This window comes from Rhinopithecus roxellana, chromosome 15, assembly GCF_007565055.1.
Source record: "Rhinopithecus roxellana isolate Shanxi Qingling chromosome 15, ASM756505v1, whole genome shotgun sequence".
Lineage (NCBI taxonomy): Eukaryota > Metazoa > Chordata > Mammalia > Primates > Cercopithecidae > Rhinopithecus > Rhinopithecus roxellana.
In genome coordinates this window covers 33,909,404-33,935,714 of record NC_044563.1, presented here as the reverse complement: position 1 = coordinate 33,935,714, position 26,311 = coordinate 33,909,404, and the positions used below count along the sequence as shown (strand labels likewise).

The window sequence follows — 26,311 nt, the reverse complement described above, 5'->3', positions numbered from 1 at the left end:
TTTACAGTTAATGTGTTAAGAGCCATTGACATTTGAAGATCATCAGAAGTGAAGATAAAACATCTCAAAAATTATAATGTAAGTGAATGATAAAATGCAGATATAAAAATAGACAAAAGTCAATATTGCCAGCAATATTTCTGGATTATATATTGTCCGAAATGAAATTTGCACGTATGAGTAACCAGTAACTTCAAACTTTCCATTTCCAAGTCCCTGTCCTTAAAATTCTGTGTTCTCTTCTACTTGGGGAAAACAGTCACTAAGTTTTAGTCATCCAGTAATTTTCCATTAGAATTCTTTTGGCATCCATGTTCTGTTTTCTTCCTTTTCTTCCTTAGCACTTTGCAGTTTGACTTGAGAAGCAGATGACAAGAATTCATGTTATATGCAAAATGTTACAGATACTAAGGTCTTTGCTTTCCAGCTATTGATGTGTGTTGTGTATGTTATTCAAGTGTAATTTTACTACTGTTTTGTATGTTTCTTAGCCAAAAATATGACCAGTTAGCTAGCCGCCTTCCTTCCTCACCTTTCTCTCTTCTTTCTTTTTTTCCCTGCCTCTTTCCCTTCCTTTCTTTCTGTAAATAATTGTTTAACATCCTTTCTTTCTGTAAATAATTGTTTAACATCTACCCTACACACTGTGCAAGATTCTGAATTCCTAAAAGCTTGGTGCTGAAATGAATTATATCTTTTTATACTCTTAGAGGGATTAGAGATCATCCAATTAGTGTTTTTCAACTGTGGCTGAGGACCACCTGTATTTTCAGTCAACTGTGAACTTGGTGAACATTTAACTTCCTAGGTTTCAGTGTGGACATTCTGAATCACTGAGGTGACGTTAGGAATCGGCATTTAACTGTTGGAGAACCACTGATCCAGATGCTTTTGGATGCTAGTCTAGTTTCAGAAGTTTTCAGATGTGGAAATAGATCTAGAGAACTCTAATAATTTACTCCAAAGCACAATAAATGTTAAGAGGGCCAGGAAAGGTGGTGGTTTTCCTCTGAGGTTACAGAACTATTTGGTGTCAGAGATGATCTCCTAATTCCCAGTTCTAGACTTTACCATGTAGCATCATGATTTTTTTGCAGGGCCGTATAGCTTCACTGTGTTTCATGTCTATAGAACCCTCTGCTTGTACCATGTATAAGATTATAACCAATCCATCACTGTTCCTGAAAAAATAAGAGGACATATGGGTTATGTAAATGAAAAATGTACTGTTTCTTCATTTTTAGTCAGATTTGTGACTCATTCTGGTTTTGAAATCATTGGATGATAGACTTGGTGAAGGAAAGAAAAACCATTTTTTTTGTGTCCGTGATATTATTCCTACCTGGATTTAAGTTTTACGCTTACGAAAATGAGGATCTGATTTCATTTTTTGAATGAAATAGTAGGTATAAATTTTATAGTGTTTTGCAAATAGTAGGTGCTTGATAAGTTATACTATGAGCAGTTTACTGTTAAAACTTTTCTTCTTTTGGATTCTGTGAAGTATGCTAGTTAGGAGTGATTTTATTTGCTTCGTACAGAATCTGATGCTTAATATACTAAGCCAGAAACTTTAAATAATTGAAATAATTTTATTGTATTTATAATACTATATTTTATAGTTGGTATTCACAAGATCTCTGAGGGACTGAAATTTATAAAGTATTTTTGAACTATAAGAGTTTGAATTAATTTTAGTATTGAGTATATTTTATATTGTATTGTGTATAATATATTGATAGGTACTGATTTGCCACTTTATATTAGTAAATCTCGTTATCTTTATTTTGGAAATACTCTAATTCTCAAATTACTGGAAAGTTTAATGATGCAGTGCCTTTTTAAAATATTTCAAGGCACATTTTAATTATATGATTTTTTAAAAAAAATCATTTTAAAATGGCCTATTGATTTCTAAAAAATTTATTATATTTTTCAATTATAAATTTTCTTTTCATTAAAAATTTTTTTGTTCTTTTCATAACCATGGAATCAGAATTGTACATATAATAGCTCTAGAAAGGAACCTTATCTGTTATGTGGTTTTCTAGTTTATGATTTCTAACAACTAATCTGGTAAATAGGGAAGAGTATTCAAAATTAGGGAGAGATGTCCTTGGCGGGCATGGATCACTGAGTAATGTCAATATTTCGATTTTTAGCTTAACCTTTCTGGACTACAAAGAGAAAGATATTGAATGCTCTACCTTTCCTACTGAGAGTTTTAGCTTAGTAACTGAAAAAAAAGAAACCCCTGTGTTAACTTCATTTATATGACTTTAAAGTTTGTGCAGAAAAGTTGTATCTCATTACATTGAAAGGGTAGTGAAAGATTAATTGTATAATAATCAGTTTTGCTTGTCTTGGAAAAACAAAATATATCTATCTAGATAGCAAAATAATGGATATATGACTTTCTAATTTTAATAATGAATTCAGGTTTGCAAGGTGGGATGAGAAAATTACATGACATCATTTTTCAAGACAAATTTCCATGTTTTCTGTGCTTGTCCAAGTAAAACTGTTTGTTGAGCAAGTGTTTAGGGAATACATCACCTTCTCTCTCTTAGTGTTTCTGCCTGTATACTTTAGTTTGGGATGGAAGGGTTAATTTCAGAGTTCTAATAATCTGACCAGTTTTCAGTTTAGTTTGATTCTTCTCTCAGTTAAGTGATATTTAAATAACTTTTTCCCTCTAGGCTACTTATAAATCTGTGTGTTTTCATTTGAGCTATCATCTGAATTTGAATTGGAGGTTTTTGAAGAGATTCTGAGAAGCTCCTTAAACAGGATGCTGTGGCTGTGGGATTGGTGCTGGAACTCAAGGTCCTTCCTGCCCTCCAGTCCTCACCCCTGTCTCCCAGGGACACATTCATTTTGAGCAGAACACTTTGGCTTTCACCTCTTTATTTATTTAAATTTCCCGATAAGTTCTTTGAAGAAACAATACTCTGGAGAAAAAACAGACATATGTAAACTGTTTTCTATACCAACTGGTTGTTCGGACTCTGCTGCATTATGAAATCATATACCTGTGTTTTGTTTTGGGAAATGTAATTGATAGACCTGGAAATAAATTGATAACTGTGTCCAGGGTCACATGTACCTCAGAACCTTGGGATTTTCCAGACTAAGTGCCAACACGCACCAGTTGGAAGGCTGTCCCAGAGCTCAGATCCCTTTTGTTTCTCGGAAGAATACAAGTTGTCTCTCATGCCATGATGATCATTTATATAATCTTTTTTATCTTATGAATTGGTTAAGTTTAATGCAGGGTTCTGGCTTAGCATTTTTAAACATAATTAAAAATTGTAAATTAATTTGTTTTGCGGCGATTGTTTTTGTTTTGAGAATCCTGCAAATATTCTGACAATAAGTCTTTTGTGTCTCAAATGTTTTATACACAGTGCAGGCCTTTTATTATTTTTTTAATAAAATCTTCAACAGAATGACTAATAGAGCATGAACAGTGCTTATGACACTATAGTGCATTGTGTAAGTATTGAGAGCAAAATTTGCATTCCTAGAAAAGCTTGTTCACGATCAGAATATAGAAGGCATTCTTTAATGTTCTTGGGCAAACATGCTGTGTATGTGCTCAGGACATTACTTATAAGAAAATAACTTTTTAAAAAGAACCTTTTCTTTCTACGGAATATTGAAGAAAAATTGAATTGGCAGCAAGAGTGAAACAGTTTAAGGCAAGTGGTTTAGATCTTATTGTAATGACTATGGTCAGTAGAAAGATAGCCTCTCCTAAATCCTCTAGAGGCATTTGTTTACTAGGATATATGAAAAGATAGATGACTTGAAGTTTCCAGGTTGTTCTAACTTAAAGTATATACTGCTGTTATGTTTATCTGCATCTTTAATTTTCAGAAATACTTTTTCAATTTTTCAAGAAATATTTTTGTTGAATTATAAATATTAGATTCTGTTCATTACTGTGAAGTACTTTCAGGTGTTGCTGTGATTGACAATAAAGTAATGATAATTCCATTAACAGTCTGGCAAATCAGTGGCGCCAGAAAGGGTCAATACTTTTCTAACAGTTACACTGAAAAATACTGGTGGTGAAATTGGTTTTGTGATTGAAGTTTTGGGTCTGTCTTCTGATTGAATATATTAAAAAATCACATAGGTTGTGTGTGTGTGTGTTTATATATATATTTAAAAAAATTTCTCCCCAATATTTATGCTTTGTATTATGTGATTCATCAGTTAACTAAAACTTGTAAGTTTAAAAGTATGTATATTAATTTTCCTAGTGCACATGAAGACATTTTACATTATAGAGCTGAATGAAAAGTACTTTTAGGGCCTAGTGCTTTGCTTAATTTTAATTTAATTAGTAGATGCCTTTTTAAAAATAGACTTCCTATTCTGTTCTTGTATTTCCACAATACTATTTGCTGAACACTTTCTACCAGTTCAGTATTTAACACTAAGTACTTTCTACAGATCTTGCTTTTTGATCCTTCTTAAAAGATTTTGATCCTTATTGCAAGATTTTGTAACGTATCATTATCATTTTATAAATAGAGAACTCTATCCCCAGTATTTAGTACATTGATGATATCAGTAAATGTTTGTGGAATGGAGGGGAGGTTAAAAAAAAAAAAAAAAAAAAGGAGACTTAGGAAGTTCCTGCTCTGGAGAGGACAGGAGGGAAGATGACTGAGGCCTTTAGTTGGAGGTAGAAGACCTCAGTCTCCATCCTTCTGAGGAAGCTAAGGTGGTGGTTTAAGGTGTGGAATATTTGGATGGGATAAGTGAACCCCTGCTATCTGGAGAAAGATTTTTCTGCCTTTGCAGCATTAAAAGGGATTCTTATTATAAGTCCAGAGTTTGAGTCAAAATATACTTCTCTAGTAGGTACCAAACTTCATTTGTTTAGACATAATTTTAATTTGAAAGTTTCTTAGGAATATTTGTAACTGAAACCAAAATCTAAATGAAACAACAGCAAAAAATAAACAAGTGAAGAGGGCTTTGTCTTATTTATTGATTCTATTTTGAAAAGCATATAGAGAGTAATTTTTCCCCCCACCGATAATTAGTTTGTATAACTTTGTTCACCTAAATGCTACACTTTGAAATGGTAGAACTTTCGAGACCAAAAGGGTAGAGCATTGCTTTTAAGAATAGTGTAACAAAGGAAAAAAAAAAATCCTTTGTTATAACAACAGTAGAGAAAAAAATGTGTGGGAATGACTAAGAATCATCTGATGGGATTACTGTTTTGATCTTGTGGTGGAAAGAAAACTCTCTCTGGCTGAGTTGGTGGCAGGCTATTAGAAAACCAAGGCAGACTAGTGATGTACGGTATTATTCTGTTGCTATAAACCTAAGTCCTATTATTTCATAGGCATGTGTATATGTGCATATTCCAGAGTTTTGGTTATACTCTGATAAGTTTTGTTGTTTTTGAGGAAATATTTTGTTTATCACCACTTCATTAATTTCTAAGTGTTCCAGTTTCAATCTGCATATAGGTAGCCCCCTCACAGCACTATTCATTGAATAGAGTCCTTACCCCAATGCTTGCATTTGTCAACTTTGTCAAAGATCAGATGGTTGTAGGAAGGCAGCATTATTTCTGGGCTCTCTATTCTGTTCCATTGGTCTGTGTGTCTGTTGTTTTTGTACCAGTACCATGCTGTTTTCATTATTGTAGCCTTGTAGTATAGTTTGAAATTGGGCAATGTGATGCCTCCAGATTTGTTCTTTTTACTTAGAATTGCTGTGGCTATTTGGGCTTCTTTTTTATTCCAGATGAATTTTAGAGTAGTTTTTTTTTCTAATTTTGTGAAGAATATCATTGGTAATTTGGTACGAATAGCATTGAATCTGTAAATTGCTTAGGGTAGTATAGTCATTTTAACAATATTGATTCTTCCTATCCATGAGCATGGAATGTGTTTCAATTTGTTTGCATCATCTTTGATTTCTTTCAGTAGTGTTTTGTAATTCTCGTTGTACAGATCCTTCACTTTCCTGGTTACCTGTATTCCTAGGTATTTCATTTTTTTGTAGGTGTGAATGGGATTGCATCCTTGATTTAGCACTCAGCTTGGATTTTGTGTATAGAAATACTACTGACTTTCGTACATTGATTTTGTATCCTGAAACTTTGCTGAAGCTATTTATCAGATCTAATAGCTTTTGGGCAGAGACTGTTGAGTTTACTAGGTATGAAATATATTATCTGCAAACAGATAGTTTGACTTTCTCTCTTTTTATTTGGATGCTTTTTATTTCTTTCTCTTGCCTGATTTCTTTCTCTTGCCTGATTGCTCTTGCACTGTTATGTTGAATATGAGTGGTGAGAGTGGGCATTCTTGTCTTTTTCTTTTTCTTAAGGGGAGTGCTTCCAGCTTTTACCCATTCAGTGTGATGTTGGCTGTAGCTGTTATTATTTTGAGGTATGTTCCATCAATGCCTAATTTGTGGAGGGTTTTTAACATGAAGCGTTATTGAATTTTATCGAAAGCCTTTTCTGCATCTGTTGAGATGATCATATGGTTTTTATTTTCAGTCTATTTATTAATTGATTTGTGCACATTGAACCAGCCTTGCATCCCAGGAAGAAAGCCTACTTGATCATTGTGGATTACCTTTTTGATGCACTGCTTGATTCAATTTGCTAGTATTTTGTTGAGGATTTTTGCAGCTATGTTCATCAGGAATATTCATCTGAAGTTTTCTTTTTTCATTGTCTCTCTGCCAGGCTTTTGTATCAGAGTGATACTGGCCTCAGAATGAGTTAGGGAGTCCTTCCTCCTCATTTTTTTGGGGGGAATAGTTTCCATAGGAATGGTACCAGGTCTTCTTTATGCATCTAGTAGAATTTGTCTGTGAATCCATCTGGTCCTGGGCTTTTTCTGGTTGATAGGGTTTTTATTACGGATTCAATTTTGGAACTTGGAATTAGATCTTCAGGTTTTCAGTTTCTTCCTGGGTCAGTCTTGGAAGGTTGTATGTTTCCAGGAATGTTGTGTTTCTTGTAGGTTTTCTAGTTTGTGTCTGTAGAGGTATTCATAGTAGTCACTGAGGGTTTTTTGTATTTCTTTGGGGTGGGTGGTAATGCCCCCTTTGTCATTTCTGATTGTGTTTATTTGAAGCTTCTCTGTTTTTATTAGTCTAGCTAATGGTCTATCTTAATTATTCTTTCAAAGACCAGCTTCCGCTTTCATTGATCTTTTGTATGTTTTTTGTGTGTCTCAATTTCATTCAGTTCAGCTCTGATTTTGGTTATTTCTTCTGCTAGCTTTGGGGTTGTTCTTGGTTCCCTAGTTCCCCTGGGTATGATGTTAGGTTGTCGGTTTGAATTCTTTCTCATTTTTCAATGTGGGGGTTTAGTGCTATAAACTTAACTCTTAGCACTGCTTTAGCGATGTCCCAGAGATTCTAGTATGTTGTATCTTTGTTCTCATTAGTTTTAAATAATTTCTGGATTTCTGTCTTAATTTCATTGTTTATTCAGGAGCAAGTTGTTAAATTTGTAATTGTATGGTTTCGAGTGATCTTCTTAGTATTGATTTCTATTTTTGTTGCAGTGTGATCCAGGAGTATGGTTGGTATGAATTTGGTTTCTTTGAATTTGTTGAGTATTGTTTTGTGGCTGATTCTGTTGTAGATTTTAGAATATGTGCCATGTGCATATGAGAAGAATGTTGTTTTTGGGTGGAGAGTTCTGTAGATGTATGTTAGGTCTGTTTGATCAAGTGTTGAGTTTAGTTCTTGAATATCTTTGTTAGTTTCTTGCCTTAGTGATCTAATATTGTCAGTGGGGTGTTGAAGTCTCACTATTATTGTGTGGTTATCTAAGTCTCTTTGTAGGTCTCTAAGAATTTGTTTTATGAACCTAGGTGAGCTCCTGTGTTGGATGCATATATATTTAGGATAATTGAGTCTTCTTGTTGAATCCTTTACCCGTTTTATAATGGGTATAATAATATAATGCCCTTCTTTGTCTCATTTGATCATTGTTGGTTTAGTCTGTTTTGTTGGTTTTTGAGACAGATTCTTGCTCTGTTGCCTAGGCTGGAGTGCAGTGGCACTATCTCGACTCACTGCAAACTCTGCCTCCTGGGTTCAAGGGATTCTCATGCCTCAGCCTCCTGAGTAGCTAATAATATTACAGGCGTGCACCACCACACCTGGCTAACTTTTGTATTTTTAATGGAGACAGGGTTTTGCCATGTTGGCCAGGCTGGTCTCAAACTCCTGGCTTCAAGTGATCCACTTGCCTCAGCCTCCTGAAGTGCTGGGATTACAGGTGGAACCACCATGCCTGGCCAAATCTGTTTTGTCTGAAATTAGAATAGCAACCCATAGTTTTGTTTTGTTTTCCATTTGCTTGGTGGGTTTTTCTTTATCTCTTTACTTTGAGCCTATATATTATCCCCTTATTTTAGTGCGAATATACCTGGCCAACTATTTTTATTACTGTTGTTTTTAATGTAATGGATGTGTTGTAAATGCTAATCTCTAAAAGAGTTCTGATTTTAGTTTAGAAAGATTTCTTGGTAAACAAGTATTTATTGAGTCTGTGTATTTTACCAAACTAGAAAACATGAATTTGCTTGAAAACATTAGCAAAGGACCAGTTTTAAATAGCTATGAATTAAAGATGAATGTGCTGAGGGAGGCATATATCCAGGAAGAGTGGGAATAATCTAAAAAGTCTTCCTAAGAAAATTACTTTTGTTTCTTAGCCCCATACATATTTGTTTTTTGCTCTAAATTTACATCTCATGCATTTTAACGGTAACTTCATTCTCTGCATTTTAGCACTATTGTCAATTACAGGATACTGGTCCCCTTTCCCCAACCTGCATTTTTGTTTTTAAGCAGTGGTGTGTGTGTGTGTGCGTGTGTAAGAATATCACACTTTAGATAGTATTTTCGCATCAGAGAACTGTGAGGACAAATGAGATCATTAAGGAGAGGAGGAGTACATAGAGAAGATAAGTTTAAGGACTGAGTGAGTTTAGGGGCACTCCAGTATTATGAGGTTAAGGAGGTGAGAAGGAACCATTACAGGATTTTACATATAAAGAAAATCAGATTCAGAGAGGTAGAACACCCTGCCCATAGTCACATGGCTACTAAGTAGTGGAGTAAAAGAAAATGAAGCAGTCTTAAATAGTGGATGAGCAGTAAGATTCTATGAGATAATATCGTATTGCCATGAACTATCAGATCTTATTACATGGATTCATACTGAATTCTAAGTGGGGGATTAAATTACCAATCCGGCCTTCTCATGTGCAATGAATTCCTTGTTTTTTGTTGTCCAAAAAATTTAAAAATATTTATGGGAAATAGGCTTAAAGATAGTTACTGTCTCTGGTAGTTCGTTCTTAACCTGTTTCCAAATCCAGTTAAGCTTTATCTGCTCCAAGGAGCATTCCCTTATTAGTCTCAACTGAACTTCATCCTCATGCATTGAGTTTATATAATAATAAATATTGGGGTATATGTTTGTGTTATATCTCCCCAGTTAGATAATAAGAACTTTGAGGCATTTCTCCTTTTAGTTCTGTACTCCATATCAGAAGCAATATGAGATACAGAATTGGATCTGTATAATTCTGTATCTGCTTCTCTCTCTCTCTCTCTCTCTCTCTCTCTCTCTCTCTCTCTCTCTGGCTGTGCCACTAATTTGAACTATATTCCAAACCATTTACTTCACTTCTCTGGGCTATACTTTATCTGTAAATAAGGGGAGGGATGGGGTTTCACTAGAATGATCTCAGAAATCCCTTACATTTTTAATATTCTGTAAGTTCCTGATTGGCTGTGAGAATGGTTGGCTACTAATGCAATACTTGCATGTGAAAGGGACAGTTTTAAAAAATATTTGGTATAATTCTAGGTACTGTATAGCTTAGTGTCCTTGAAAGGTGTGGGCAGTAGCCAAGTGGGATCAGAGTGAGAAATAACACTGGAGAGAGAGTGTGGGGCCCGATAGTCAAATGCTTTGACTCGTAGTGGTATTTGTGAATGTGGGACTGAGAAGATTAAAGATAGAAATTTGAAAATCATTTGCACAGAGGTGATAATTGAAGATGTGGGAATTCATGATATTTCAGAGAGAAATTAAGAATAGAGAACCAGAGGCAAGGTCAGAGATTTCAAGAGAATCTATATTTAGGGGACAACTGGAAGAAATAACCTAGAAAAGAAGGGAGTTAAAGCTTGTAAATTTTAATGACAAGGGAAGCTTACAGAGCAAAGAATTCCAGGAGGGAGGTAGTGATGATAGCATCAAATAATGCATAGAGGTTAAGGAAGTTGGGAACTCAGAGAAACAAGGCCCCTGGATTTGTTCCTGAGGTGATTAATGACATCTAGAAAACAGCGTCAATAGAGTACCTCTCCCAAAGTAGACTGGATGGGGCAGAATGATGCACATGAGAGGAAGGACTGGCTTTGAACCTGAAAAGAGAAATGTTATCTTCAATAGGAAGGAAGGGTGCGTTTGGATATAGGTAAGTTTATTGAAGGAAGGGCAAGAAGTTGAGGCAGTCCATGCCTCCATACCTTAACTGTTTCATTCATGTCAAATAAGTATTTCTATAACATTATAGAGACTGTGTTGACATTGTAATTAATTTAACATTTTATTAATCAGTCCAATGGACTTTTCTCTTATTTCCCTTGACTGCTCTGTAGTATTAGGTAGTGTTAACTACTTACTTTGAATAGTTCCATTTGCTAAGTATTAAATCTTGTTTCATATCTTGTCCCTCTGCTACATACTTCAATTTTATGGATTTGATTTAGCTGTCACCTAGCTGTAACCTCTTGATAGAATGTTAAAGCTGTATTTCTGTTTGCTTAGTGAATATATCCACTTTGATATTTTGCAAGAACTTCAAGTTCAATGTTCAATGATATCAAAATCTTTTGAATTACTTCCACATGCCGCATACTAGCCAAACCTGCTCACTCTTCTGTATTTTCTGTCTTTGTCATTATGTGGCATTGTTCCGTTGTCTATTAAGTGATCTTACTGCTCTAATACAATAACTTATTAACTGACGTAAATTCCTCTAGAACTTTTTCCCCAGTGCATGCTCCATAACCTGAGCAGAATGTCTCTGCACATAGAATTATTTGACACTTCTACTCAGAAATGTTTGATGGCTTCCCTTTGTCCTCAGAATATAATCTGATATTTTAGCATGGTATCGAGGTTTATTCACAGAACATAGCTTGAACCTTTCTTGCCTCCACAAAGCCCAGTCACATAAGTTTCCCCAAATGATCTATTTATTTAAGCTGTTCTCTCTCAGGAATGTTTTTACTCTTCTGCTTTACCATCAAATCCTATTAACAGGTCACTGTCCAGCAAATAAGACATTTTCAAGCTTGCCTCAGCTTTCCCAGTCATATTTAGTCCTTTCCTCATCTGTGCTCCTGTAGTTTTTTTTTTTTTTTAACCATTCTTATAGCATTCATCACAATCAGATTCATAGACAGTTAAAAAGGAGTCTGTCTCTCCCATGAGGCCATAATTTGGAAGCACATATAACATTGTTGTATTACATATATGTCTTCATAGAACACTCATATAACCGATAAGCAGTGAATCAACATTGCCTGAATGAATGAATGAATGAATGAATGAACAAATATATGATCATGTAAAATCTAAAATCCTTTGGCCTTGCTACCACTTCAGTCTTAAAAAATTTCAAGACAGAAATCAGCAGCTCCTCAAGTGACCTGTTTCTTCTTTACTGTCTAATTTGGCACACTGACTTATCAGTCAGCAAGACTGGGGATCATATTTTGAGTCTTCCTTCTCCCTTGTTTTTCATGTCAAGTCAGCTACTAAATTCTATTCTGTTTCCAAAATGTCCCATATGTCCACTCCTATTTTATTTTTACTGCTAGTTTAGGCTCGCAATACCTTTGACTTGAGAAGATTTCCTAATAGTCTTGTAACAGATTTTCCCTCTCTTGTAATCCATTCTTTGATTTGTTGTTAAAAGTCTTCCTAAAGTACAGAAACTTTCAGAGGTCTCTCATTGCTTACAGAAATACCAACTTCTTATTCAGCACTTTCTACTCTGTAATCCAAACCTACCTTTTCAGGCTTATCTCTAATTGTGCCTTATAAGTACCCTGTACTCCAATAAAAGTGATCTGCCTCCTCCAGTTGCTTTAACATGTCTTGAATTTCCTACTTTGTCCTTTTTCATGCTGTTCCTTTGCTTAGTGAAACTGAGAGTATTGAACTTCATTTATCTTCTGGTTAACAGCAAATGCCACCTCTTTCATAAAAGCCTTTCTTGAGCCTCTAAATTAAAACTTTATATGAACTTTTCATATACAGCATTGTTAGGTGGTCTCTCTCCCCAATATTGTGGATATATTTTGAAATGTAAGACATTTGAAATAGAATCACTACTTAGCTAAATTCTGGTAATAATTTCTGGTAAAATCACATAATATAAACAATACCCAAGGACTTTGTTTCTCCAAGCCCCCAGGGATTTGTTTTTCTTTCTCACACCCATTTATCATGCTCTGTTTGTGTTGTGTGTGTGTTTGTAGAGACAACATCTCACTGTGTTGCTGTGCTTGTGTTAAGTACACTAGTGAAAGTTCACCAAAAGCAGCAAGGGTCATATTTATCTCTGTATCTCTAGGGGTTCCTAGATGAGTATTTTCTTTCTTATTGTAGGTGCTAAAAAAGGCATTGGTTAAACTGAGAAATGGGAAAACCAAAATAATATGCTGCTGAAGGGAGATGATCATTTATAGAATCAGAACTAAGACAAAAACATTTTTTTAAAAAACCAACCAGACCATTAGTGATTATAGAAAGAACAATTTCAGGGCATCATTTGATAGTGGCAGAAGCTAGATTCCAAGAGATTAAGCAGTGAATGGGCATTGAGAAATGGAGGCAAAGACGATAGACACCTAAGAATGGAATATGGTCTGCAGATTTGGGAGGAGACTTGTGAACAAAAACCATATGTAGTATTTGAAAGAAAAAGGAGTTTGCTGTCAGAAATGCAGGTACCAAGTGCATTATTCCAAAGTGTTTCCATTTTTTTAGGTTGGCAGAAAAGTACTCCAAGTGAGTCAGGCAGGCCACTGAAGCGAATAAGCAGCTCCAGCGTGTGAGGTCACAAGGTTAGAGTAAGTGTGTGAATCACAGAATAAGAAGACTTGTAAACATAACCTTGTTGAACACTGGCAAGGGTGATGTCCTGGAGTCAATTGAGTTTACATTAGTCTGGTCCAGTTTAGTCTGATTAAATTATTTATTTAGAGAGAAGAGTTACTGAACCAACTGTGTATGTATTCTTAGGAGGGTCTCTCTCCCCAAAATTATTGTGGATATATTTTGAAATGTAAGACATTTGAAATAGAATCACTACTTAGCTAAATAGGTGTAGTTTCTGATAAAATCACATGATATAAACAATGAAAATATTTAAAGGAATTGTGGCTAATATTTGATAGATGTCATTTCTATTTGTAAGTAAGGGTGTTGAATTTGCACAGTGATAGTCCAGAGCTCCTGAAATTTATGCAGTTGTTGGATTTAGTTTCCCTTTGACTCCATTATACATAAATATTCTCTTAAAGACTTTATTGTAAGAAACACAATATTGGATTAATTCTATTTAGTCTTTGTGTCTTAACTTTATATTTAAGACTGTGATTACATAATTAAAATACTAAAAATTTCAAATATGAAGCTGTTTTTAGCACACATGTATGTGTGCATCTTGTGTGTATAAAAGGTTTAATTTTTTAGTATTTATCTGCATATTGTATGGATGTTACGAAAGGTAGAATACTCATTTCAGAAGCCCTGGACCACTTTAGAACTAAAAGGGATCATCTGGGCTGATATTCTTAACCTTTAAGTCCCTAACATTGTAAGCGCTTCAGGAAATAGTTTTCATGGGATTTTCAAAGAGGTCTGTGACCACCAAAAAAGTTAAGAACCACTAACAGTCTAATTGGTACTTTTCACAGAGGGACAGTGTAATGGTGAGTGGGAATTAAGTGACTTGGCCAATGATACTGCTGTTAGCTAGATAGGACTAATCCTGGTTTCTCACTTCCCAACTACTTCTTTAACCATCCCAGTGGAAATAACATAGTCAAAAACCAGCTCCCACCAGTTTTTTTTTTTTTTTAGATTGTCATTCTTTTAAGACAACCTCTTAAAATAAATGTTTGTCTCAGTATCCTAGGAAGTCTTTTGATGGGAATGGGACATGATATATGGTATACTGAATAATATGTGCACAATAACAACTCCAGAAGGAAAACTAGACTTCCACCTTCCCTACCCATGTTTTATCCCTCTCCCTCCTTTCACAGATGTCTTTTTTGTTTTATCTTCCATATTCTAGTGATTAGAATAATTTAATCTTCTGATCATTTTCATTCAGTCTTTCACTCCTTAACAAATATTTCCTGAGTGTCTTCTTTATACCAAGTGCTATGCTAGGTCCTAGGAATAGAATGTTGAGCAAAACCAACAGGATCCCTTCTCCTTGAAGTATGATGTCTTAGGAAGCATAGTCATTAATCAAGACAGGCATGGTGTCTTGCATCTGTGATTCTAACTCCTTGGGAGCCTGAGTGGGGAGAACCACTTGAGTCCAAGAGTCTGAGGTTGCACTGAGCTATGACTGCACCATTGCACTCCAGCCTGGGTGACAGAGCAGACCCTGTCTCAATTTAAAAAAAAAAAAAAAGACATTAAACATTTGCAAAGATATGTAAGAAGAGACGACTGGTGGTTAAGTGAAAAGAATGAAAAGCACAAAGTGCTATGAGAGTCGCTATGGGAGCACTGGTTTTGTCTGGGGCATCTGATTGGATTTTCCCAAGGAGGTGATATTTCAGTTGAGAAGAGTTTGGCAGAGGGCTAGCTAATTTCAGAATCTCAAAGAAGGCTAGTGTGGTTGAACTGGAGAGAGCAAGGGGAGAGAGAGATACACAAGAGGAACTGGAGAAGGAGGCAAGGATTAGATTATGTAGCAACTTGAGGCTGTGGTAAGGTATTGATCTTTATCTTGAGAGCAGTAGGGAGCCATTGAAGGATTTTAAGCAGGGGAATGACATGGGTTGTTTCCACTTTTTGGCTACTGTGAATAATGCTGCTATGAACATTCATGTACATATTCATGTACATGTGTTTTTAATATATATTTTGTTTTTCTCTGGTAAATCTTATTTCTGTGTGTGGAAAAAATTTTCATTTCTCTTGGGTTTATTTTTAAAAGTGGAATTGCTGGATCATAGGGAAATTCTGTGTTTCAGCTTTTAAGGAACTACCAGAGTGTCTTCCAAAGTGGCTATACCATTTTACATTCCCACAAGCAGTGCATGAGTGTTCCGATTATTCCACATCTTTGCCAACACCTGCTATTGTCTGTTTTTTAAAACATTTTATAGACAGTAGTGTGTGTGTGAAGTGATATCTCATTGTATTCCCCTTGCTTCTTATTAGCTAGGCTTTTAAGCCTGGCATTTAGATTTCAGCAAATTACAGCCTTTTATCTGTTTAGTTTGAAAAAACTACTTATTTATAAAATATGCCTTGTAGTTTCTCAAGCCCTTTATTTTTACTTTTTTTCCCTTTGTGTGTGTGTGATTTCCAAAGCCTCGATCTGATTCATTCACTCATTAAAGGCCCAACCTTAGTTTCTTCTGTTTCCTTCATTAGCACTTGGAACCACCTGAAATAGTTGATATTTGGCCATCTGACCTATAAAAATAGCAATTTCAAATGGTCCAACTTAATACATTTCTTGGCTTCGTCTAGTCATAATTATTACTATTTCCTTTGGGTTTTTTTTTTCCTCCCGGCCCTTGTTTGTACCTCTCATGGTATTATTGATATGCTTGTGTGGTATAATGTCTTTTATTGGGCAGAAATCTGAAGTGCAGAGGCTGTTCCATAACCAATGTTTTGTATATAGAAAGGGCATGGTAATTGTTAAAATTTTTTTCAAGGAAGAAAAGAAGATGAAAATGGTTTCATCATGAAATTATCTTGTATAATTGGAGTATGTGTCAGTGGAAGTAAACAGTTTTGGGAAATGTAATGTAGAAAACAGTAACAGGCAAAAGGAACATTCGATTTTTACTCATATTTTCTCAGCGAAAAGTTATTATTGGTGATGTAATCGTATACCCTCTTCCATTGGTACTGTCTTCTTCTTTTTAGTCCTTTTTAGAATTTAAGAGCTTTCTTTATATGGAAGAAAAGTAATTTTAAGCAGTCAATTTCAAATTGGAGTTATTTTTCTTCAAATTTTCAAGAAACTCTTTTGATAACTTTAATCTTCTATGATATTTCACTTTTAAACTGCATTTGCAACGCCAAGACACATGCTTCCATAGTGGGAATAATATTTATTTTTCTAATACTTTGAACATAATGCCATTCAAGAGACGTATTTCGTCTTCAAGTTCTTATTTCGTAAACATTAGGCCACTAATTATAGTTTTTGCCTTAGAACTTTTGCCATTATAATTTTATTCATGTAGCTAATCTGACTTGAGGGATAATATGTGTGCAGTAATACTCAGTTGTCATAAATAATAATAGCTACATGTGCCACGAATTCTGTTTTCAATGTTTTACATATTTTATTTTGAGAAGGTTGTTTGCTTACAGATTGTAGTAAAGAAAGAATCTTGAAATAGTAAATAATAACAATATGTGGGGAGAGGAGCTTTTAGGTGAGTAAATGCAATATAATGTTACAGGTATTATAGAAATGTGTACAGTGTACAGTAAAAGAAGCAGTAGTTATGTCTACAAGATAGATGGGACAAAAAGGGCATGGAAGATTATAAAGGACATTAGAGACAGAGACAATAGGGTTATCAAAGGCACAGAGGCATGAAATGGCTAGAGAACTTAAGAAATCTGCAAGCCATTCCCATTGGTTCCAGATGAGTAAAAACTACAGCTGGATATGTAGAACAAGGGCCAGATTGTCGAAAACTGAGTGTTATGCTGAGGAGTTTTGGCTTGATTTGGTAGGCAGTGAGGAATCAATGAAGATTTAAGCAAGGGATTGATATGATCGGATTTGGGTTTTAGAAAGATAACTTTGGTTTTGGTTTGGCATGATATATTGGATGAGTAGGAGAAAAGAGACAAGTAATTTGCAGTAGTCCAGAAAAGTGGTGTTAGGATGATAAAAAGTGGATAGAAGATAGACCCAAGGGATGGTACGGAAGTAGACTGTACAGGACTTTGGATTGATTGGATGTGATAGCTGTGTGGGAGAAAAAGATGGTTAGAGTTTAAAAAAGTCACTTGGGGAATGGGAGAATCACTGAGCACTGTGTTGGGCCTAGCTGATGTTTCTAATTATAAGTCTTAAGTGGCCCCAGTTTGAAGATTGCCTTTACTAGTAGCCAAGAAAGATGGTTATGTTGGTCCACATTTAGGGATTAGCAGGACAGTCATGGCTAATGGATACGGATATAAGGACACTGATGGTTAGGAAGGGAAGTGAAGTGGGCAAGGGAGGGCAATGAATCATGAGGGATAATAAAAAATGGAGATGTTGAGGGTCTGGGTAGCTCTACTAGGTTGAAGATGAGATGAAGGGAAAGTTAAGAAAGTTAAATATTTAGAAAGGGTCAGCATCTGGTCAAAGATTAGTTTCCTCAAGTTTAAGATTATGGTGGCAGGGTAATTCCCAGAAATGATAAAGTCCAAGGTGTAATAACAAGATGTACATTGCTGAAGTGGGAATGTGTATGAGGGATGTAGGAATTGAGGAATTTTGAGCTAGATGGTTGATAGTTTATGGATAATAAAATTCCCATAATGATGGCAGCTTTGGAGTAGAAAGAAATGCTGGAGAAGAAAGTGAGCCAGATGAGAAAACCCTTAGTGAGTGAGGAGGATGGGTGGGTGGATGATAGTAACAAGGAGGTTGTACACTGAAAAGCCATGAACCTTAGAGGAAGAAGGCTTTTATATATGAAGATGCAAAAATACTACTAATGTAGAAGCCTGAAAGTTCAGCTGGGAAAATGCTTGTTTCATCTTTGGGCACTGTTAGATGTGGGAAAAGAAAAGAGTTTCTTATTAAAGTCTGCAGGGAAGTGGATTCCTGTGAGGGGAGGTCAGTTGAGGCAGAGGTGAAGGGGAGAATCCTGTTAAAGATGTAGGGGAGTTTATTCACTGTGGATGAAAACATTTGAAGATTAGGAAGCGAGTTAGTAGTTGAAGAAAGGCTTGGACAGAGAAAAGTGGGGTGTAGGAAACACACAGTAATATGGTAATGAACATATGCGACAGAGTGTTGAGTAGAAGTTTTAGCATGTGGAAGAGAGGCCCAGGTTGACAAGGAAAACAGGAATGTTTGGATGGACTGAGGTGAAGTATGTAGGCCTAGGAAATCTGAGTACCAAAATGATATCAGTTACCTAATGAGGTTAGAGACTGCAGTTTCTGCTCCAAGTTCAAATGCCTTGCTAATTGCAAGATTCTTATTCTTTGGAGTTTGTAATTTTAAAAAGAGGTGGCCATGTAACTGAAGTTCTCTAGTCTAATGTGGGAAGTGTTAAGTGCAGTTATAGATAAAGTCTATGAAAGTGTAGAAGACTGAGAGTTTAGTTCCAACTGGAAGACCTTCTTGGAAGACTCCAAGACTTCTTGGAGAAGCTAGTTTTTTTGTTGTTTTTTTTTTTTTTAATTTTTTATTTTTTTTTATCATACTTTAAGTTCTAGGGTACATGTGCATAACGTGCAGGTTTGTTACATATGTATACTTGTGCCATGTTGGTGTGCTGCACCCATCAACTCGTCAGCACCCATCAATTCATCATTTATATCAGGTATAACTCCCAATGCAATCACTCCCCCCAACCCCCTCCCCATGATAGGCCCCGGTGTGTGATGCTCCCCTTCCCGAGTCCAAGTGGTCTCATTGTTCAGTTCCCACCTATGAGTGAGAACATGCGGTGTTTGGTTTTCTGTTCTTGTGATAGTTTGCTAAGAATGATGGTTTCCAGCTGCATCCATGTCCCTACAAAGGATGCAAACTCATCCTTTTTTATGGCTGCATAGTATTCTATGGTATATATGTGCCACATTTTCTTAATCCAGCCTGTCACAGATGGTAACCAAAACAGCATGGTACTGGTACCAAAACAGAGATATAGACCAATGGAACAGAACAGAGTCCTCAGAAATAATACCACACATCTACAGCCATCTGATCTTTGACAAACCTGAGAGAAACAAGAAATGGGGAAAGGATTCCCTATTTAATAAATGGTGCTGGGAAAATTGGCTAGCCATAAGTAGAAAGCTGAAACTGGATCCTTTCCTTACTCCTTATATGAAGATTAATTCAAGATGGATTAGAGACTTAAATGTTAGACCTAATACCATAAAAACCCTAGAAGAAAACCTAGGTAATACCATTCAGGACATAGGCATGGGCAAGGACTTCATGTCTAAAACACCAAAAGCAACGGCAGCAAAAGAGAAGCTAGTTTTTTAAACCAGGTCTTAGAGGGTAGGTAGGATGTTATTAAATAGATTAGGGTAAAGGAACATTCTATTTTGGAAAGCCCTGAAGCAAAGGCATGAATTTTGGGAAATACAGAGCTTGTTTGTGGAACAGTTCATAAAAAATAAACATAGAGAGCTTGACTTCAAGATGAGCAAGGGAGAAGTGGAAAAAAAGCGGTGGAAATTAGCGTGTGTTATACTGGTAGCTATGGTGACTACAAGCATGCACAGAGCCAGTATGACAGAAGAAAACAAACAACTACAGAAAAGAGAACTATGCATCCTAGTGTGCCCATGGCCACCTTCAGTCTGAGTAGCTGCTAAAGGCAGCACTTCACGTTTATACCAGAAGTTTTAACAGTTCCGCTGTGCTCGTGTGCGCCTGCGTGATTACTCGCTCTCTCACACGCTGTCTCTCTCTCGTTCTCTCTCTGCTTCTCTCCTGTGTGCTCTCTCTCCTCCCTCTCTCCCCCCTCTCTCTGCCTCTCTCTCTCTCTCTCTCTCTCTGTGTGTGTGTGTGTGTGCGCGCGCGCACGTGTTTCTGCCATAATCACAAGAACAGTACTATGATGTATTCCCACACTGTACCCCTCCAGCTCCTCAATATTTGCCTGGAGAGTGAAACCCTTTGTAGATTGGTTACACAGAAATATACATTAGTGCTTATTCAACTATAACATTGTGGATCATAATATCTGCCTGTGTTTATGTGTGTCTGAAAAGAGAAGGTAATAATTAAAGGCTGTTTACCACACTTTGGCTTGAAAGACTGATTCTTTGAATCTGAGACTGCAAAGTACAAGTTCCAGTACCTGGATTTGTTATTTTATCTCTCTTAAATTTATTTACTTTATACTTTGGCTCTAAAGAGCCATTTGGTTTTTTTTTTCTTTTTTTCTTTTTGGTGACAGAGTCTTGCTCTGTTGTCCAGGCTGGAGGGAAGTGGTGTGATCTCAGCTCACTGCAACCTCTACCTGCCAGGTTCAAATGATTCTCATGCTTCAGTCTTCCGAGTAGCTGGGACTACAGGCATGTGCCACCACTCCTGGCTAATTTTTTATTTTTAGTAGAGAGGGGGTTTCACCATGTTGCCCAGGCTGGTCTCGAACTCCTGGGCTCAAGCGATCCATCGTCCTTGGCCTCCCAAAGTGCTGGGATTACAGGCGTGAGCCACCACACCCAACCAGAGAGCCATTTGGTTTCTTGGCGCTACGTGCTACAGTAGTCTTTCTGTCAGTATTATTCTTCTAGATAATACACTATCTATAATTTCAAGTTATATTCAATTGCCTTTAAGAGGTTTTCTGTTCTCCCAGAAGGGCATATGCATATAAAATAGCATTATACATTTGAACTTGCCTTAACTAGACTTTGAGATGTTGATTGCTATATTGTGTTTGACTGTATAGAACAGACTCTATTGCAGAGATTTTAAACATTTTAGTTCATTTATTTTATTAAAAAAATTTAATTTTATTTAATTTTTTGAGATGGATTCTTGGCATGTTGCCAAGGCTGGTCTGAAATTCCTGGGCTCAAGTGATCCTTCTGTCTCAGTCTCTCAGGCATCTTGGACTACAGGCACACACAGCCGTGCTCACCCATTTATGTTACATAACAAGAATTCCAGAGGTAGAGAGTTGTTGGCCTAGTGATGCTACAAAAACCTATGCTCATCCTATTATTTGGCTCCCTGTCCTTGGCAGGCCAGCATCTTGCTAATGTTTATAAGATGGCTCTTGTGTTTCCAAACTTTACATTCTTATTTCAGGCAAGAGAAATGGGAAAGGATAAAGACTGCCCTGCTGTTTCTGCTCCCCTTTATTAAGAAAATAAAAGGTTTCTATAACCATTAGCAGATTTCCCACTAAATCCCACTGACTGGAATTGACTCACATGGCTCTCCTAGCCACAAGGAAGAGAATAGCAAGCCTCTTACCTTCGGTAGGGCACAAACTACCCTGATCAAAGTCAGGGAGAAAGAGGAATCTATTTGAAGTAGGAAGCTAACAATGTCTGTCAAAGTACTGTGCTTAAAATTTGGTTATTTTACCTGTTATTTTAAGGAAAATGACATTTAATCAGAATTTAGATACAAAGAAAAAGGAAAACATTCACAGCCTATCACTTTTTCTTTCTTTACATTATAAAACTATGTAATATAATTTCTTATGATTACTTTTTTGTATAATAGTATAAGTTGTTGGAAATACTATGTTGTGTTTGCACTGGAATACCACTTTTCGTTCATTTAAATGAAGTGACAGTTTCTTTTTTGGGGAGGTGATTTTCACATTGTATAAGTATTTTAGTTTTTCTTGTTATAGACAGGTTTGTAATGAATAAATGGAATTTGTTTTAAAGCTAAATGGTTCTTAATACTATCACAACTCAAAGGTGAAGTATTTCCTCAAAATCTAGTGAAAAAAATTTTGACTTCTGGTATAAGGAAGACTTTTAATATGTTTTAGAAAAATACATTTTTGAAAATCTGAACTTAAAGACTCAATTCAAGGTATTTGAGGTTTTTCTACCATTGATCTTACCTTAAATAATTTTAACTTTGTTTTACTGATAAGAGGAAATGAATCAGTTATTCAGTTTGTGGCATATTGTCACAGATTTTTAAATTTAACAAGCATAATACATATTAACAGTGTACACAGGTCCTGAAGTAGATTTTGTGGAAAATAAAAAAGAAGTAGGCTTGAACATGGTAGCCCATGCGTGAAATCCTGACACTTTGGGAGGCTGAGTGAGAGGATCGTTTGAGGCCAGGAGTTTGAGAACAGCCTGGATAACATAGTGAGACCTCATTTCTCCCCCGTGCTCTCCCCCCCCAAAAAAGAGACATAATTTTTGTTCTTGGGGCACTAGTTGGTGAGATAAAATAAACAATAAAAGTGTGATCAGGTATCAAAAGTTTGGCCAGGCACGATGGCTCATACCTGTAATCCCAGCACTTTGGGAGACCGAAGCGGGCGCATCACTTGAGGTCAGGAGTTCAAGACCAGCCTGGCCAACATGGTGAAACCTCGTCTCTACAAAAATACAAAAATTAAAAAATTAATCAGGTGTGGGGGCAGGTGCCTGTAATCCCAGCTACTCAGGAGGCTGAGACAGGAGAATCGCTTGAACCTGGGAGGCAGAGGTTGCAGTGACACGAGATTGCACCGTTGCACTCCAGTCTGGGTGACAAGAGTGAAACTCTGTCTCAAAAAAAAAAAAAAACCTCTATAGGAATTTAAGAAAGTAAAAGTAACTGTGGAGTAATTACTTATAATGGAAGAAGTAGATACTTAAGGCAGGGCTGTTTGATGTGGTGGGAAGGTACAAGGTACAAAGAAGAGCTTCTCTTTCCATCTTTATCTCCTCTTTTATCCATTCAGCCTTACTCAACTATTTGTAGTGTCTGAGATGTTCTGTAGACTTTGATACTTCTATACCTTTGCATTGCCTTTTGTTAGTTTTTGAAATTTCCATGTTTGTCTGATGATCTCCTATCTTTTGAGACTCAGTTTGAATATCATCTCCTCTGAGAAGTCTTCCCTGGACTTTCTGGCCAGAATTGGCTGCTTCCTTTTCTTTTCTCCCATAGATACTTGTATGTATGTGGGGTGTGTGTGTCTGTGTGTGTGTGTGTGTTTCTATTTAGAGTCATCACATTGCACCACTTATTTACTTGTCTGTGTCACAAGCTTGTGAGCTTCATGAACATGGGGATGATGTCGTATTTATTTTCAAATCACAGTGCCTGGTGTAGTGGTTTTGTACATTGGACCACTTAATGAATGTTCTTTGGATGAATGAATGGATGGGTGAATGGATAAAAAGAAGGAATTATCCTGGAGTGTCTTCATGAGTATTGGGAGTGTGTCCAGAGGGAACTTAGATCATAAGAATACTTGACCCAGCAGGAACAGTTTATTTGTTAAGATTTAGAAATAAGATTGAATAGGCAAAGCAGAACTTAGTTGGCTGTGGGAATTTTAGTAAGTATTGGAGTTATATTAAATACAATGTCTGAAACTGGTCTTTGAAGCCCCCACTTTTCCAACATACTGTACTTTTGTATTTTGTAGTGCCTCCACTTCTCATTCAGAGAATTCAGTGCATACAAAATCAGCTTCTGTTGTGTCATCAGATTCCATTTCAACTTCTGCTGACAACTTTTCTCCTGATTTGAGGGTATGTATACTATTTTAAAGTTCTGATGAAGTACTTTCTGTTAGATATTTGTGGCCAACACTATCAATATAACTAATTTAGCAGGAGATACTGATGGAGTATTCTCATAGACCCTGGTTTACAAAATATCACAGAATAGGCCAGCAAATTTGGAATGCTTACTTATTTGTAAAAGAAAAATGTGTAATTCATCTCTGAGGTTGATCACCTCTAAGTTCTTTGCCAAAAGATGATTAATGAATTTTTTGTGGTATAAAAGATTTTTATGATTATTCTCATAATAGTAACCAATAATAGCTAACATTTATTGAATACATACTATATGCCAAGCATTGTTCTAAGTGCTATACATGAATTATCTCTTGTAAAACTGTCACCAATTCTGTCACCAGTCTACAGATGATAATAACTTGTAGAGATTAAGTAATGTGTCCAAGATCTCATAGCTAATAAATTCTATTGCCGGTGTTCCAGCCCATGCAGTCCAGTTCGGGAGCTAAGTCACTTAAACACTGTGTGATAGTTCCTACACATCTCATTATAGTTTGTAAGTATTCCTCTATTTATTAAAGGTCTCGTTTCTATGAAATTAACCACATTAGCGATATCCTGTAGCACGCTGTACATTTCTGGGTTCATCTACTTTTCTATAACTGCTTGTCTATGAATGATTGAGAAAATGAATTATATGTGTAGTGCTAACCCTTTAACCTTACTTCATAATCTTTTTTTTTCCTAAAAAACACAAACAATAAACATTTATTTCTCATGGTTCTGGAAGCTGGGAAGTCCAAGATCAAGGTGCTGGTAAATCCATTATCTGATGAGGGTATGTATTCTTGTATACCTCATATGACGGACAGCATGTCAGAATCTTTTTTTTTTTTTATTATTATACTTTATGTTCTATTATACTTTATGTGCACAATGTGCAGGTTATTCCAAACAAGTGGCTGCTTTCTCACTGGTTACACTTACACAATTTTAGCTACAACATTGTTTTCCTTAAGGAAGTCATTTGCTGTTGAGCATATGTTGAGGATACTTACATCTTTTTCATCCATTTCATTGTCAAAACAGAATTCAACAAGAAGACAACATCTGTAAAATCTTCTGCATATTTGTCATTACCTTTTGTGAAATTTCATAAAATATTAGATTGGGAGTAGCATGATTTTAAACATCACTAAAAATTAGAAAGGCTTATCTTCGTAATCTGGATATATCTTGTGCTAATTATGAAAACTTCATGCTATCATTAGCCATTATCTTCATACAAAGGGCAGGGTTCATTGTTAACAAGAATGGTTATAAATCCGTTGTTGCTTCTCAAGTTGTTACTCTTTTAAAATATATGTATCTAACGTTTGTTTATTCATTACGTTAATAAAAATCCACTAAGGGCTGATAAACTACTTAATAATTTTGAAATGTCTTGGCCTACTTCTGGTCACATTTCATTAGTTAAAAGCATCATTAAATAACGACTAACCTCATATTGTGACTGATAAAGAACTTATACGAGGAATGAAGGAATGTCACTTTGGCTACTTGCTTATGCCTATGTTCTACCTGCTGTTTCTTGTCTGAGACATTTTAAACCCTTTGTGTATACTTGTGAGTATTAGTTTAAACTACTTAACTCAACATACATGTGAAGTGCAGTACACTGCAGGATGCTGAAAATGGATAGATGAAGGATTCTCCACTGTCAACTTCTCTCTGCATGTAGACCTCCATCATTTCCTCAGGACACCATGAATATCATAAATAGTGAATGACTGGCTTATATTTGGACAAAATGAGGGCCATAGTGCATAAAGTTAATCTCTATATAAAATATTTTACGGTTTTCTAATTTTTCTTAAACTTTTAATTTTAGAACAGTTTTAGAGTCATAGAAAAATTGCAAAGATAATACAGAGTTCCCATCTACTTTGCATCCAGTTCCACCCATTATAACATCTTGTATTAGTAAGCTACATTTGTTCCACATAATGAACCAATATTGATACGTTATTATTAAAGTCCACACTTTATTCTGATATCCTTAGTTTTTACCTAATGTTCTTTTTGTTCTAGGATCCTACCCATGCAGGATGCCACATTACATTTAGTAGTTATGTCTTCTTAGGTTTCTCTTGGCTAAGACAGTTTCTTAGACTTTTCTTGTTTTTGAACTGTATCAGATTGTATCTTGTTTTTGATGACTTGATGGTATTTTATAGACCATATGACATTTTACTCATTATTCAACTGGGGTTATGTGTTTTGGGGAGGAAGGTCACAGAGGTAAAGTGCCATTTCATCACATTTTATTAAGGCTACGTACTGTCAACATGACATCACTGCTGATGTTAACCTTGATCACTTGGTTGAGGCAGTGTTAGGTTTTTTCACTGTAATTATTCCCTGAGCCCTCCCCTACCCACATACTGTACTTTTTGGAAAGAAGTTGCTATGCACAGCCCACACTTAAGGAGTAGGGGCTTATACTCTACCTCCTTGAGGGTGGAACATCTAACAGCATTTTTTTGAAATCTGCATGGGAGATTTGCTCCCATTTATTGATTTGTT

The 26,311-nt window shown here is 35.9% G+C and overlaps 1 protein-coding gene across 7 annotated transcripts in view; it reads left to right on the top strand.

The window, feature by feature from the left end:
* MTMR2 (myotubularin related protein 2) overlaps positions 1 to 26,311 on the top strand; it is an 83,359-nt gene that overhangs the window by 10,467 nt on the left and 46,581 nt on the right. For 3 of the 7 annotated variants that reach the window (XM_010375432.1, XM_030917244.1, XM_030917240.1), the window contains 2 exons: positions 8 to 78; positions 23,629 to 23,734. Coding sequence is in view for 1 of the 7 variants with exons in the window: in XM_010375431.2 (XP_010373733.1) it covers positions 23,629 to 23,734 (106 nt within the window). In the remaining 6 variants the exon portion in view is untranslated. Of the gene's footprint in view, positions 1 to 7; positions 79 to 23,628; positions 23,735 to 24,208; positions 24,282 to 26,311 lie in introns of all 7 variants that reach the window. The other 4 variants (XM_030917241.1, XM_030917243.1, XM_030917242.1 and 1 more) reach the window with 3 other exon arrangements.